The following is a 14960-nucleotide window of genomic DNA, read 5'->3' as shown; positions in this document are numbered from 1 at the left end:
GTTCCCCATTGGTTCTTACTTAGCAGAAGAGGTTGGATCCAGGCATAGTACCTGCCACAGCAGCGGGGCAGGAAACTGGCTAGAGGCAGTGACCTGAAGGATGAGGGCGGCAGGAACAGGAAATAGTAAGTGTCGGGGTCAGGGGTGGGGTGGGAGATAGAGAATGCAGAACAGGTGTCAGCTTAAGAGCATAGTGGGTGGAACTGAGAAAAGGCAAAAGAGCAGAGGCTGGACTGTGGAGTACCTTGTTGGAGTAACGGGGATGACACCATTGGGGGAAAGGGGAATTAAGGAGTGACATGATCTTAGCTCCATCCTCCAACCCTGGCCATAAATGGTGGCAATTTGGTAAATGATATAGCAGACTGTAGCACCAGAGAGCCCAAGGGAAGTGCTGTTTTTTTTTTAAATTAAGTTTCAGAGCTTTGCTTTTTTTTAGATGTAAACATTTAATGTATGCGTGTCACTCAGTCCCATCTAACTCTTTGCAACCCCGTGGACTGTAGGCTCACCAGGCTGCTCTGTCCATGGAATTCTCCAGGCAATACTGGAGTGGGTAGCCATTCCCTTCTCCACCAAGGGAATTTTTAAGAAGAGTGATTGAAGTCAAATGCTCCACTGGAACCTGTGGCCAGTCTCACTGGAACCTGACTAAAACAGGTACCTTTGCCACTAAGGCCAACATCTGCTCACCCACACAGGCCAGCCAAGATCAGGACTGGGCCAGGAGCTTTGACCTCCCCGTCCCAAAAGCCCAGGGTGTCTCAGATATTGAGTTTACTGGTGCTTGGAAGGGATCAAGCACACTCCGGGGAAAGGGCCTGCCCAACTCCTACAGCAGATCTTCCTGGTATTGGGCAGGCTCATCCGAAAACCAACATTTGTGAAGAACTTACTGTTCCTCCTGCAGCATCTGTGCTTGCTCTTCCCACAATTCTGGGATTTTTATCCCATTCCCTTGGGCGCAAGCTTGAGAAAGTGGTTTGGTGTCTATTAAGCATGAGGACTCGGAGTTTTTAGACCCCCCTGGATATGGAGACTGCTTAGGAGAGATATTTGGGGAAGTGACGTAGTCACTTGGATGTGGTAAGGAGCCCACGTGAAGGTGATTCCTGGGAAAGATAGAGCTCACAAAGGATTGGCTGACCCCGACCTGCAGCGCTCCTTTCTGAGCCAGATGGCATCTCTATGATGCAATATGCTGCGCCCCCCCCCGCCACCCGCCCCGGCCACCACTGCCGGGGGCCGCGGACACTTCCTCGGCGGCCCCATGCCATCCCCCGCCGCGGCTCGTGCTTCGGCGAGCGCACCCACACCCGGCAGCCCTACATCGGAAGTCAATGTAGCCCGCGTCTCCGTCTCGGGTCCGACCTGGACCAGCCGCTGCGGCCCCACCGAAACCTTGGGCGCCAGGTGGAGCCCGAAGGCTAACAAGGCCGCGAGCCCCAGCGAAGGTGCGACTCCTGATAAGGCCGTGGGATCGCGCAAGGCGCTGATTGCTGACACACCGTCGGCCGCTCCCGTGGCCATGGCTCCAGTTACAGCGTCAACGCCCAGCCTGGTCACCACCGTCCTGAGCGCGAGCCCCGGCACAGCCTCGGTGAAGGGTCCGGGTGCGGACCCAACAGCACACTGAAGCCACAAGCACCGCTAGACACGGTTCCCAACAACGTGGCCAGAGGACGGTGCAAGCCCCAATGAAGGAAGTCACCCGCTGAGGTGTCCTGTCTGTCCATCCGAAGGGGAGGGGTGGGCGAAGCCGCTGGGGAGACATGGCCCAGACTGGGTGTTACAGGCCTGGCTCTCCTCCGAGGACCTGCCACCAGGTGAAAACAGGACTACATTTCCCAGGATGCAGCTCGGAGCTCCCGGCTTCCCTGCAGCCAATGATCGCGGGCGGGGCGGGGGCATGTGGCAAGCCGGAGCTGCGGAGATCCAAGGAGTGTCGGCTCTCCCCGGTGGGAACAGGAGAGCAAGCTGGCGGCTGAGTGCTGCCCACGACGCTTTCTCCTTGCAGACATGCCCCTCCCACGGGCCCAGTCTGGGCCACGGACAACAGTATAATAAGCAGGTGCCGGGAGTGGGGTCTGATCTGTGCAGGCCTTCTAGGTTCACTCTCCAGCCAGGGAGGCGCTGGGAGTAAGTTATAACAGCCAAAATCGGGGACCCGCGTTTACCGCAGGAAGCCTGGCTCCGGACTATAGGCTGAGGGTTGGACATTTATTCGAAACAGCCTATACAAGACATCTCTAGAGCAGGGGCTGTGGGTCAGAGTGGACCCTTGCCCCTGCCAGCAGCTCCACCTCCCGGGCCCCCTCGGACTGCACTTATAGCCCATAGAGTTTGCTTGGGCAGACAGCACAGGAAACATCATATAGGTGCAGGCTCAGTCACAGGGCATTAGATGAAGCTCTTCTACCTGGAATGATTGGAAGTTGGCACAGCGGGCTAGTCTGTCCCTTTCCCCATGGGAAGTTCTGCCTCCACTAAAGTTAAGGCTACCCGGACGAAAGCAGGGTCAGGGTGAGGGACCCAGCAGAGACCTGGGAAACATGAGGTGGGTGTTAAGTCGGGCCTGGGAAGGGAGGAGAGATTAGGAGGGGTCTGATTAGGATAGAAACTGATGATCTTGGTTCAATCCCCAGATGAGTGCAAGGTGACTGCAGCAAACTTGGAGCCTCCCAGAAGAGGACAGTGCTCCCACCAAGGGGATGCTCTTAGCATAAGACCAGACCAAAGAGCCCAAGCAACTCCACAGAAGGGAAGGTCTGCTCAGGTCTGGTGAGCAGAGAGTGAAGGAAAGTGTCCCTGGGTCCCAGGGCCCAGTCTCAGAGCAAGGAGCGGGGGACCTGACCCAACCCTGGTCCTAACTTGTGGCTGTGTTAAGTAGGTAGTGAGCCTCCACTTGTGTGGGAGGTCATAGCCTGGGGAATTTCCACTTTTTGGCTGGGACAGGCCTGTAGAAAAAGCTGTTAGGGTTAAGAAAAAGGGTTAGGGCCAGCTGCCAGCAAGTTTCGTAGAGTGCTCTGGGCCCCTCAGGGCTCTCACAGCAGACCTTTTCTGCAGGGCAAGTGCCCCCTAGGCTGGAGTTCTGACCTTGGGGAAAAGGTGGAACTGAGCTTGGCTAATCCCACACCCACTAGCATGCACTAGGGCCCCTGAACCAACCACGTGGGGAGGGGCTGGGCCCACAGGGTCCAGAATGGAAGGTGGGGGACACTGGATGTGGGGTGGGGTGAGACTGGAGGCACAGCCCCCAGGGTCCATGGTGTTCCAAAGTCCCCTGAGTTACGTGTTCAGCTGATGTAGACGCGATGGAAGTCGTGGGCACCAAAGGCGGCGTTGCACTTGGGGCACTTCCTCTGGCGGGCCTCATAGCGGCCCCGCACACACTCGAAGCAGAAAACGTGGAAGCACTTGGTAAGGACTGCATCTTTCTTGCGGGTGTTACAGCAGGGGCAGGTCAACCGCGCCTGGGCCGGGCAAAGGTGTCAACTCAGGAACAGTCCTGACAGTGCCCAGATCCCAAGCTGACAGCAAAAGGTGGTTCACACTCAGACCACCCCACAGCAGGCTGCACCTAACTCTAATGATAACCCTGGCAGGTAGGGATAAGCACTTTCCACATGAGGAAACAGGCCGGGGAGCCCAGGTTTCAAAACTAGATAGTAACAGTCTAGACTGTAACCTGGTGGTGATGGCCAGTGGTCACAAGTCCCTGCTGAAGGTCAATCCCTGCTAAAGGTCAATGACCCACAGGCTCCAGCCTGAGCTCCTCCGCCCTGGGGCTTCACACCTTGCTCCACTAGCCTTCTTTGGCAAAATCCCAATCCTGGCTTAAGCTGACTATTTACCTTCTACCTGCTAAGTCACAGCTGGGCATAGCAGTGCCACTAGAAATCTGCTGTTCTCAACCCTCAACTGGGCCCATCCCTGGTGCTGCCCAGAGATCCTGCTCTGGGCCACTTGATTAATTTCTCTCTATGGAGGTTTTATAAATCTCTCTTATCTTGAAAATTCCCACCTGTCGAAAGGTCTCACCTCCTACTCCAGATAGGAAATTCCCTCCACGCAGCATTCCCAATAATCTTTCTCTGTCCTGCCTGAAATCCCAGCCCAGTCCACTACCTCAGCCAGTCCCCACAAGAATCACCTCTTCTCTAGCTCTCAGAATCCTACCCACCAGGATTTGATAGGCTGCACAGTCTGTAACTTCTCCAAAAGTCCTTCCCTTCTCCCCTTTCAGCTGTTTCCACCCCTACAAGGCCAAACTGCTCCAAAAGGTTGTCTTTTTACTGACTCACCCTCCGTCCTTTCTTCACTCCCGGTGAGTCTAGGTGATCTGACCTTCACCTCTACCCAATAACCATTCCCACCAAGACTGTCAAACGCAAAAGGTGTCTTTCATCACTTGCTTCATGTGCCTTCTTGGCACTCTGACTCACTCACCCCTGCCTCCTCGAAACTTCCCCAGTCATCTCCCTCTACGTGGCTCTCCTTCCTTCTTTTTTAAAAAAATTATTTATTTACTTAGCTGTGCTGGGTCTTAGCTGTGGCATGTGGAATCTAGTTCCCTGATCAGGGATTGAACCAGGACCCCGGAATTGGAAGTGTGGAGTCCTAGCCACTGGACTACCAGGGAAATCCCTCCTCTGTCCATTATTCAAGCTTTGAGGTTGCTCAGGGAAAATGACCCCTGCTTCGTCTCAGGCCACAGGCCCTCCCTGAGTGACCAGTTCCACGTGGCTTCTGCCTTTGCCTCTGCTGACAATCCCCCAAAGCCTCTGTCTTCCACATCAGCCCTTCGCTTTGTCCTCCCAGACAGCCTCCCCAGAAGTCCCACGAGTAAGTACCTCATCCTCAATATACTTGAGACATAACTCTCCAGCCTAAAACCCTTGGATGTCTCCACACTGACTACTGAATAAACCAAGAATCTCAACCTGGCTCACTAACCTTCAGGATGGCCCCTCCCCACCCCCCAGGCTTGTGACTCATCAAAAGCCCAAGTTCTGTCCTCTTAGCTACCGCTGTCCAGCTGCGCCTCCAGCACGCCTCGCTCAACTAGGGGCCTCCACCTCCACCTCTCCGTTTGCTGGACCCTTTCATCTCCATCCCTCATGGCCAACCCTGACTCTCTTCCGTTTTCCCCTGGAGGCTATGCCTTCAGGAAGCTGGCTGACCGTGCCCCACTCCCCACTGTGCTCAGGGGCTATTAAGGGCTTCCCCTGACTGCCCCCAACCCCTCTGGCCTTTGCCATCACACTGCTCATCACTCAGAGGGAAGAATTACTTGGCTGCCTCCTCCACCAGACTGTCAGTTTCAAGAGACCCAAGGTCAGGTATAGGTCCCACTCCTCCCACACTCAGCACTCTACCTGGTATGGAGTATATGTGCACCACACTTGAGAGCTCTCTTGATTCTCCACAATGGATTCTGCCCAGGTTTTGCTATCCTACCTTATTTCTGGGTTCCCCGGACTACCCCCTGGAGCTCTCACCAACCCCCAATCTGAGATTTCCCAGGTTCACGGGGCAGAACTTAGCTCCACAGCCCTACCTTGTATTCCTTGATCTCCTCCTGGAGGATTTCATCAGCGTCTGCGTAAACTTCCACCTTCCTCTGCTTCTCCAGCTTGCGCCGCAGCCGGGAGATGTCCTCCTGGGGCAGGAGAGGGGGCAGTCTTGAGTGCAAGGGTCCTCAATCCAAACCTGCTGGCCCCGGCCCTGCCTCCACCCCCTGCCGACCACACACCTGAGCCCTCTTGAGGTTGAAGCTCTCCTTCTCCCGCGCGGCCCGGCTCTCGGCCAGGCAAGGTTGGATCTCTCGCAGCCGTGTCTGCACGTGCTCCAGCTGCACCTTCAGGTCCTCGGCCAGTTGCGCTGCTTCCACAGCCTGAGGTGGGTGGAATGGGGAGGAGGGGCACAGCTGGCCTGAGCCTGGGGAATCAAGTGTGTGGAGCCATGGCCCACAGAGGCTTATGTCAACTGTCCAGTGGTTCCTGCTCTTGGGAGTAGTCCCAATATGTTCACTGAAACCGATTGTCTCCTGACCCCACCAGCCTCACCTCCTCGTCTTCCTCATTCCCAGCACTTCTGGCTCCTGACCTGCATAACCCTCTCTCCTGTCTCTGAGCCTCCACAGGGTTCTCTGCTCCCCTCAACTCCGCCAACACACAGACTTTTTCTCTGAAGTTCCCTGAAGCCTCAGCTCAAATGTCACCTCCTGAGAGAGGCTCTCCTGTTTTCCTTTCATACAGTTCTATTTCCTTCATAAGACATGCTGTGAGTTTCCTGGCGGTTATGTGGTTAGAATTCCGGGCCTTCACTGCTGCCGTGCATTGCAGCCAAACAAAGACATGCTGTGATCTGAAACAGTGTTACTTAATCTGTGGGATTATCGGCTTGCTCTCTGCCCCTCCTAACTGGAAGCTCCCACTTCCAGCAGAGGTGATTTGTTCTTGTGATCTCCCCAGCACTCAGTGCAGTACTGGTACACAGCAAGAGCATGACTAATGCTGCTTAAACGAATGGACCAAACAGAGAGAAGTCCAGGAGAAGAAAAGAGATGAAAATCCATGTTAAGCCTTTACTATGACCTGGAGGAGTGATGTCATTCCTAACTCTGTTCCCCTCAGAAGAACAACTACCACGAGCTAGAGACATTTCTTAGGGTTAATACAACTATGTAACAGAGACAGCTAAACAGTGCAGTGGTCAGGATATGGGCTGTGGAGTCAAGGAGAGCTGGGCCCAAATTCCACTTCCACTCTTTCTTGAGCAAGTCAACTACCTCCCTAAACCTCAGCCTTCTCCCTCACAGAAAAGGAGATAACAATGAAAACTGCTGTAGGATTACTTTAAGGCGAAACATGACCCAACAGGGAAAGTCCTCAGCACAGGGTCTGGCACACATTAAGTGTCTGAGAGTGAACGGGGCTGTGTAGGGCAGCAGAGCCAGGCCCTGGCCCAGGTCATCTGCCTCACCTTCCTCTTGTTGAGCTCCAGGGCCTGGCTGCGCAGTGTCAGCTCCTTCTCCACACCCCCAAGGCTGCCCTGCAAGGCTCGCTCCTTTTCCTCCAGCTTCTGCACGGTCAGCAGCTGGGCATCCACCTGAGGACAGGAGTGGGGCCTCAGTGCTAGGGAACCCCTGCCTCTCCAGTCCCACCCTACCAAGCCTGGGGCAGCCCTACCTGGGACTTGAGGCCAAGAACCTGCTCGCCCAGCTCATCCTTCTCCTCCCGCAGCAGCTTATGAATCTGGTTGGCTTTGATCCGCTCTGACATCAGCTTGAAGTTGGCGTCGTCCTTTTCTCGCAGCTGCTGGAGCAGCCGCCCGTTTTGTTCCTGCATGTCCTCAAAGGCTTGGCCTGTCACATCCATCTCTGACAGCAGGGCCTCCTCCTCCTGCAGCAAGTGGGCAGGGGCAAGATGGAACGTGGGAGACGGACAAGATCAACTATGGGGAAACCGCAGGAAAACACGGCTGTACAAAGACCCCCAGAGTGGACCCAGGCCATGTGCTAGACCAGGAGGTTTAAGGAATGCCAACATTCAAAGCTAGGGGAGGGGTGGGGTGGGGTGGGGGGTCGCACCTGCTTGGTGGCACCCAACTTGCGCTGCAGGTGTTCGATCTGCTCCTCTGCCTGACGAATGCGCCGCAGGGCATCCTCGTCCGCAATCTTCTTGCTCTCCCTCCGATCCCTCTCCTCCAGCTCCCGGATGCGGCCCCGGAGTTCATCAACCTATAACCTCCAGGAGGGAGCTCTCTCATCACTGCTTCCTGCTAACCCAGGGCTCAACTCTGGTCACCGACTCCCTGCCCTGGGGCAGCCTTTTTGCACATCCCACAGACCCTACCTGTCCTCACCTCAGCCTTGGCCTTGCGTTCCGCTGCCATGAGCTGCACCTTATCCCGCTGTTCCTTGGGCGCAGACTTATACATGTCCAGCAGCAATTTCATCTCCTTCTGGCTTTCCTGGGCCTTCCTGGGGGAGGCACAGGAGGAAGGCTGGGTGAGTAGGGCTGGAGGTCACTGGGCAGGGGTGGGAGGGAGAAAAGAACAGGACCTCACTTGAGCTCTACTCGGAGACCTTTGAGAAGTTCTGATTCCTTTCTCTTGGCCTCTTCCACTTTGGCCTTCTCCCGATCAGCCCTTGAGAGAGCCGAGGCTACAGATGGGGGTCCCAGAACAGGCCCTTCTCGCTCCCGAAGCTCCCGCTTGGGTCTGGCCTCAGGTTCTCGGCCCCGGGAAGAGGGTCCCTGGGCCCCCGGGGTCAAGGCCTGCGTCTCTTCCTCGGAGGGCACCAGGTCTTCCTTCTTCGCTGACGAGGTAGTAAGGGCAGCGCCAGGCATGGAAGCCATCTCCTTCCTGGTGTCGGGGGCACCAACAGGGCCTGGCCCACCCTCTTCTTTCCCTGGGACTGGGGCACTGAGGCTGGAGTCCTCTGGGTGGCCCAGGCTGGGGATGGAGTGAGTAGAGCCACTGGCCTGGGCCCGGAGCTGCAAAGCAGAGAGAGAACAGGGCTGAGGTGAGACATGATCACTGGGGCCTAGCCATGGCCGTCCCCAGGCAGCCCGCTCCTCACCTTGGCAATTTCGGCCTGTACTTCGCGCAGTTTCCGCTTGTATCGCTGGGCATCCCCCTTTAGCTGGTGGTTGTGGTTCTGTAGGCTGCTGATCAGGTGGCGCATCTCGCGGTTGATGGGCCCTTGAGGAGCAAAGGAAACCAAGGTCAGACTGGTCCCTGGGTTAGGGGCCCAACCCCTCCGTGAGGGGAGAGGCAGGGCCAGAGCCGTCACTCTCACTACAAAGAAGAAGAAAACTGAAGCCTTATACAGACAGAGTGAGCTCAGCAGATAACTGAAAAAAATTCACTCAAATGTAATCTGATGCTGTGTGTTATTTTTGCTAATGCAGATTTCGCAAATATTTCCAGATTTCCTTCAAAGGAACATATAACTGAAAACTCACAAAAGTAAGTTAGTCCACTTCCTTTAGCTTTTTAAACAAATGTCATCTTCTTAGTTTCATGTCCCTGGCATTTCTCCTAATACCTCCTTATCTTCCCTGCTTGCTTTACTTTTCCTGGTATACTTGTCACTACCCAACATACATGTTCAATTTTCCCTTTGTTGTCTGTCCTCTCTCTCTGTAACATGGCTCCACAACAGCAGGGATTCTTTGTATTTTGTTTGCTGGTATAATCCCAAAGCTTAGAACTGAGCCTGGCTCAAAAGAGGTGTTCAATAAACCTTTGTAAAATGAACTAGTAGAGAGGCACCCTAAAGGCCAGAGAATCATGGATGGGGCTGACAGCTCCTGTTCTGGCAGAGTTGGCACCATCAGCCACCTCAGGCAGCTGTAAACCTCACTGCATCTTTGAGCCATGTGGTGGGGTCCCCATTTTTCACAGAGAGATGAGGCTCTGTGAAAGGAAAGGACCTAACCTCTGGACAAGCATCTGGCCACATCAGAGCCCAGCAATCCCACAAAAGGCCCCACCTCAAACTTGTCCTCGCACATACCCGCCTGCTCATTGGCCGCCAGGTTCTGTTCAAACTCGATGCGCAGCATCTCGTACTCCTTGCGAACCTGGGCCAGCGTGTCCTCCAGCTGTATAACCTCGGTGCGTAGCTTCTTCTGCAGCCCCAGCTCATCACTCTGTGAAGTGAGGCATTAAGGACCCACACAAGCCCTGGGCTCATGGCAAGCCCACCTTCAACCTCAGAGGCTTAGGAAGAATTTATTCCCAAGGGATCTCTGGCAGGCACCCCGGGCTCTGACACACTTGACCCAGGAACAACCTAACCCAGAGGGCCTGACCCTTACCCCTGTTCCACGGGCATACCTCCATGTGCTCAATGTGCCTCAGGTGGGAATTCTTGGTGGCCAGCAGCAGCCCACGGGCCTCATCCAGCTGGGTCTTCACTTGCAGAGACTCATTGTAGAGCAGTGAGAACTGTGCCTGCAGCATCCGGTACTCCCCTGTCTCCCGGACCACCTCCTCGGGAAGGCTCCGCAATGCTACCTAGGGGCAGGATGTCTGAGCTCACTCAGCAAGAGGAAGGAGAGCTCAGCGCCCACCCTACAGGGTAAGGCCTTCCCAGCCCCAAACACAACTCACCTTGAGGCGCTCATTGGTCCGCACGGCCCCCTGAAGTTCGGCCTGCAGCTTCTCTAGCTCTGCCATGCGGCTATTGGCCAATTCCTGATTTTCCTCCAACTCCGCATTCAGCATTTCAAACTGTGGAGTGAGGAGACCAGTGGGAGGCAGGGCCAGGGCATGAGGCGTGCATCCCTCACAGCCTCACCATATACTCTGCCCAAGCTCCCCTATATGGAGCAGTGATGGATTCTGAAGGCTCAAGGACAAACCAGACCCAGGCACTTTCCTAAGTGTTCCCAGTTAGGTAGGAGAAAATGTAATACTGCATGGTCAGTGCTGGGAACCAAGGCTTGTATCTGACAGGGGGTCAGGGAAGCCTTCCTGGAAGACCTGAAGAGCAAGCTGAGAAAAGGAGGACAGGGAACAATGACTTTGCAGCACCGAAAAAAGAAAAACAATGTGCAGCGACAAAAGTGAGAGCAAAAGCAGGACATGGAAGGGGACAGTGGCAGCAAGGCCCTTTTTCAGCTACACAACGAGAATGCCAAATGCCTCCAACACAACCAACACCTCTTTCCTCAGTGGTACTTTTAAGCCCTTGGACAGCAAGGAGATCCAACCAGTCCATCCTAAAAGAAATCAGTGCTGAATATTCTTTGGAAGGACTGATGCTGAAGCTCCAATACTTTGGCCACCTGATGTGAAGAACTGACTCATTTGAAAAGACCCTGATGCTCGGAAAAATTGAAGGCGAGAGGAGAAGGGGACAACAGAGGATGAGATGGTTCGATGGCATCACTGACTCAACAGACATGAGTTTGAATAAACTCCAGGGGTTAATGATGGACAGGGGGGCCTGGTGTGCTGCAGTCTATGGAGTTGCAAAGAGTTGGACACGACTGAGGGATGGGACTGGACTGGACTGGACTCTACTGACTGACCGACTTTTAATCAACTGATATACGATTTACCTACTTCTTGTTAACGCCCCAACTAGAACTTAAGCTCCAAGATAGGTTTCTGTTTTGCTCTCCAAAATAACTACTTTCTACACAGTAGCTAACATTCAGTATTCAACAACTATTTACTGAATACAGATATGAAACAATAAAACAAAGGACACTGTGAGTGACAGGCAAAGACCTCCAAGACCCCAGTTGTCCTTAATTCTAAGGGGGAAGTTCAAGGGTAGAGTAGAGAAAAAGTTGCAGGAGGGACCAGGAAGAATGCTGCTGCTCACCTTCTGCATGCTGAGTGTGATCTGGCCCCCCTGGAAGCCTGAAGAACTCCCAGACACATAGTAGCCAGAGTTGAGCTGTGGAGAGAAGAGATGGACACGTGCGTGTGGAGAAGAGAAGTTAGGGCCCCAAGTACTCTGTTCAGGCTCCATCTGACCCAGCGCCTGAGCCTCACCTGCTCTAAGGCTTCTGCCAGGTGCTTATTAAGTTTTTGCTCTCGCTTCCGCAACTTCTCAATGTCCCACTGCAGGTCCTCTACTGTCGTCTCCATCTCCAGCACTTTGGTCTCTGCAGATGTCACTTTATCTTGGAGCTCAGAGTACTGGGGACAATGAAGGGGACAGAGGCTTAGATGACAGACTTGGCTGAGATCCTTGGGTGTCCAACTAATCCAAACCCTGTCCTGGTTCCAATCCCGCCCCAAAATCCCAACTCCCACCTCCAATGAGATGCGGTGGTGCTTCTCCTGTAGTTGGGTGGCCAAGTCCTGCAGCCGCCGATTCTCACGGCCCAGTTCTCGGGTGCGTGCCCGAGCCGCCTCACCGGGGGGCTCACTGTCCCCTGGGAAGGCAGGGCTCAGGTAAGAGCCAAGTCCAGGGCAGTGGGTCAAAGCACTAACTCATTCTGGAGTCTGCTATATGCCCAGTGTGATCCACCAGCTGTCTTGCCACTTTCTCATGACAAAGCCAGGAGTCTTTATCCCCACTGTACAAAGGAGGAAACCAGCTCAGAGAGGAGAGCCATCTGCCCAGGACACCCGGGCAGGACTGACAGAACTAAGGCTGGGCCCTTGATGCTATGCCTTAGATGGATCAGTAACTGCCACTAAGATTTGTGAAAAGTGCTCCCAAGAAGTCTCCAGCCCTAAGGGAGGAGGACCCCCTCCCCCAGTATCAAGAACTCCTTCCCCCATCTCTCTAGATCTCAACTCCAGAAATCACAGCCAGATCCCCCACTGACAGATTAACCCTTCTCCTGAGAACGTGGCTGATTTATCCCTTGGGGAACTGTGGCTGCCTCTGGGCTAGGAGCACTGAGGAGGGGATACCACGGGCACCTTGGGGGTGGGGGCATAAAGAACTAACCTCTGCTGTATACTCGCTGACAGAGTTCTTCCACCCGGCGCTGCAGGCGGTCAGAGGCCTCCACAACACGGGACACAGCTGCCTTGGAGAACTCCATGCGGCCCTGCAGCTGCAGCTCCACCTCCTCACTACTGCTTGCACCAAGGGCTACCACAAAAGCCAAGGCTGGCTCACTGAGAGGGGGCCGCAACTGCATTGGCAGGGGTTCTGGGAGGGACGGACAGACCCTCGTGAGGACAACAGCAACAGTCACCACTGCTCTGTACCAAGTTCCAGACTGAACCCTTCAGCACTCTACAGCTTACTAAAGCAACACAACCAACACCTGCAGGACTGTGTGATCCCCATCTCAAAAGTGAAATAACGGAAGTTCAGGGAGGCAATGTCCCTAAGGCCAGAGAGCTACCACATCACTTCCTCGGGGAAGCCTTCTCTGCCTTCCCCTATCTAAACTAAAGTGCACACACACTAACTCCCTTTCAGCTTCCCCCCCCCCCCCCCCCCCCCACTTCTTTCTTGTGGTTTTAATCACTTCCTTCGCTAATGGTTGGGGCAGTAAGTTATCTCTTTTTGGTTATTTTTGTCTCCTCCAAATCTACAACAATGCCAAATACACAGTCAACATTTAATACTTTTTCGAACTATAGGTGTCAAGATGTGAATTGCACTCTTAACCATATCACTCAAATTTCAAAGCCTGTGTTCTTACCCACTGCCCTTTGTGGCCTAGATATGAAATCAATTGTGTGTGTTAGCAGGCAGGGAATTCAGCAGCCTAATAATATCAAAGTCCCCTCCTCTCCAGGACCTTTCCCAGACCTTAATTAAGCTTCCCAGATCCTAGGGCTCTGGCCCTACCCCTCAGTTCCGAAGTCCCTGGCTCTGTGAGAGGGGTCTCATCACGTGTCGGCCCCTCCTGGGTCCCAGGTGCCTCTGTCCCTGAAGACAGCTCCCCCTGGCTCTCATGGTGTCGGAGAAGGGCTTCCACAGTTTCATCCAGCTGAAGGGAGAAAGCACCAAAAATGTTATGAATCCCTCAGGTGCTTCCCAGCCTGATAGTCCTTTCCTAGTAGCTGCTGCTGCTGCTAAGTCGCTTCAGTCGTATCCGACTCTGTGCGACCCCATAGACGGGAGCCCACCAGGCTCCTCCCTCCCTGAGATTCTCCAGGCAAGAACAGTGGAGTGGGTTGCCATGTCCTTCTCCAATACATGAAAGTGAAGAGTAAAAGTGAAGTCGCTCAGTCGTGTGGACTCTTAGCGACCCCATGGACTGCAGCCTATCAGGCTCCTCCACCCATGGGATTTTCCAGGCAAGAGTACTGGAGTGGGTCGCCATTGCCTTCTCCATTCCTAGTAGAGGGGTCTGAGGATTGGCAGCTGGATCAAGGCCAGGTCTTCGAAAGAAGAGCGGCATCCACCTGGGCCCAGTAGCGATTGACAATGAGGAGGGTGGCGTCATCTGTGGCCTGCCGCTTCTCCAGCTTCTCAATTCGTTCTCGGAGTTCGTCTTCACATGCCTGTCTCTGTTCCAGCCGCTCTGCAAGTTTCTTGTTCTTGAACTGCAGAACCTTGAGGTCCATCTCCTCCTACCAAGGAAATAAAGGGGCCAAGAAGAGGGTCAAGCAGGGCCCAAGGACCCAATCACAAAGACAAGAAAAGCAAATGCAACGGACAGGAGTGGAGAGCTTCCCCAGATGAACTGCCATTAGGATTTAACGAAGCTCAGTCACCCACAGAGAAAGCGTCTCGATTGTGAGGCGGATCATGTTCTGCTTCTGCCTCTTCCTACTGAAGTTTTTGACAAACCACACGCCCTGTGGGAACCCGTTTTCTTATCTGTAAAGGGAAGGCTGACGTTGTGTCCTCGGTTTCCTTCAGCAGAGTGTTCTGTAAAGTGGATCTTGCTAAGCTTGGGGAATTGGGAGTTAAGTTCAGGACGACGTGGAGGGAAAACAGATGAGAGTTCTAGCAAGTTTTGAGGCAGGAACCCACGAACCGTGGAAGAGATGCCTCCCAGGCGAATGGGCTCTATGAGCGTGGTGGTGGTCTTCTCCTCGCGGCTCAACTTCTTCTCCGGGGGCCCCGAACCCCCATCCCCAGCGGCGCGTTTGTTGCCGGGTCCAGACATGGCCGCGGCAGCAAAGAGAGGAGCAGGGTCTCCCGAGGGACGTCAGGCAGGTGGAGGCTGCACTCCTATCACCTGCAGAAGACAGAGCGCAAAGATGTGGAGGCGGCCAGAGCTCCGCAATCACGCAACTCCCCCTCACCTACCAGAGGGTCCCCGCCCCGCCGGCCCTAAGCCCCTCACCGGCAGCAGGATCAGCCCACGGGCGCCATCTTGGACTCCACCGGACGTCACTAGCCTCCCCAGCACAGAGCGCAGGCGCCAGGGGCAGTCCCGGATGTGGCGAAATAGTCTTAATTTCCTGTTTCTATTGGTCTCGTTTTGTCCCGCCTCTCGGGTCTGTTTGGGTTTCCTTCCGAACCCTCTTCTCTCCGGGATTGGCCAGTAAACAGTTCCCATGGTAAC

General features: G+C 54.5%; 1 protein-coding gene across 1 annotated transcript; it reads right to left on the bottom strand.

The window, feature by feature from the left end:
* Nucleotides 1-2206: 2206 nt before the first annotated feature.
* Nucleotides 2207-14790, bottom strand: RNF40 (ring finger protein 40). The gene is made up of 20 exons (XM_004020912.5): nt 14739-14790; nt 14427-14630; nt 13849-14016; nt 13289-13430; nt 12431-12637; nt 11785-11906; nt 11521-11667; nt 11348-11422; nt 10126-10245; nt 9850-10029; nt 9527-9662; nt 8588-8709; nt 8074-8501; nt 7870-7987; nt 7595-7744; nt 7194-7406; nt 6988-7113; nt 5756-5896; nt 5561-5662; nt 2207-3473 (listed from the first exon to the last, which is right to left on the bottom strand). The coding sequence occupies exons 2-20, from the start codon at nt 14556-14558 to the stop codon at nt 3297-3299; spliced, it is 3006 nt and encodes a 1001-aa protein (XP_004020961.1). The 5' UTR covers nt 14559-14630; nt 14739-14790; the 3' UTR covers nt 2207-3296.
* Nucleotides 14791-14960: the final 170 nt, after the last annotated feature.

This window comes from Ovis aries, chromosome 24 (assembly GCF_016772045.2).
Source record: "Ovis aries strain OAR_USU_Benz2616 breed Rambouillet chromosome 24, ARS-UI_Ramb_v3.0, whole genome shotgun sequence".
In the NCBI taxonomy this organism is placed as follows: Eukaryota; Metazoa; Chordata; class Mammalia; order Artiodactyla; family Bovidae; genus Ovis; species Ovis aries.
The sequence above is the reverse complement of the archived record's forward strand: the minus strand, read 5'-3'. Positions and strand labels throughout refer to the sequence as shown.

Coding starts and splice junctions, on each gene's coding strand:
- RNF40 (XM_004020912.5), bottom strand. CDS start 14,558: ATGTCTGGACCCGGCAACAAACGCGCCGCTGGGGATGGGGGTTCGGGG. Junction 11,907..12,430: donor TCAGCGAGTATACAGCAGAG/GTTAGTTCTTTA, acceptor CTGCCTTCCCAG/GGGACAGTGAGCCCCCCGGT. Junction 8,502..8,587: donor TACAGGCCGAAATTGCCAAG/GTGAGGAGCGGG, acceptor TCTGCTTTGCAG/CTCCGGGCCCAGGCCAGTGG.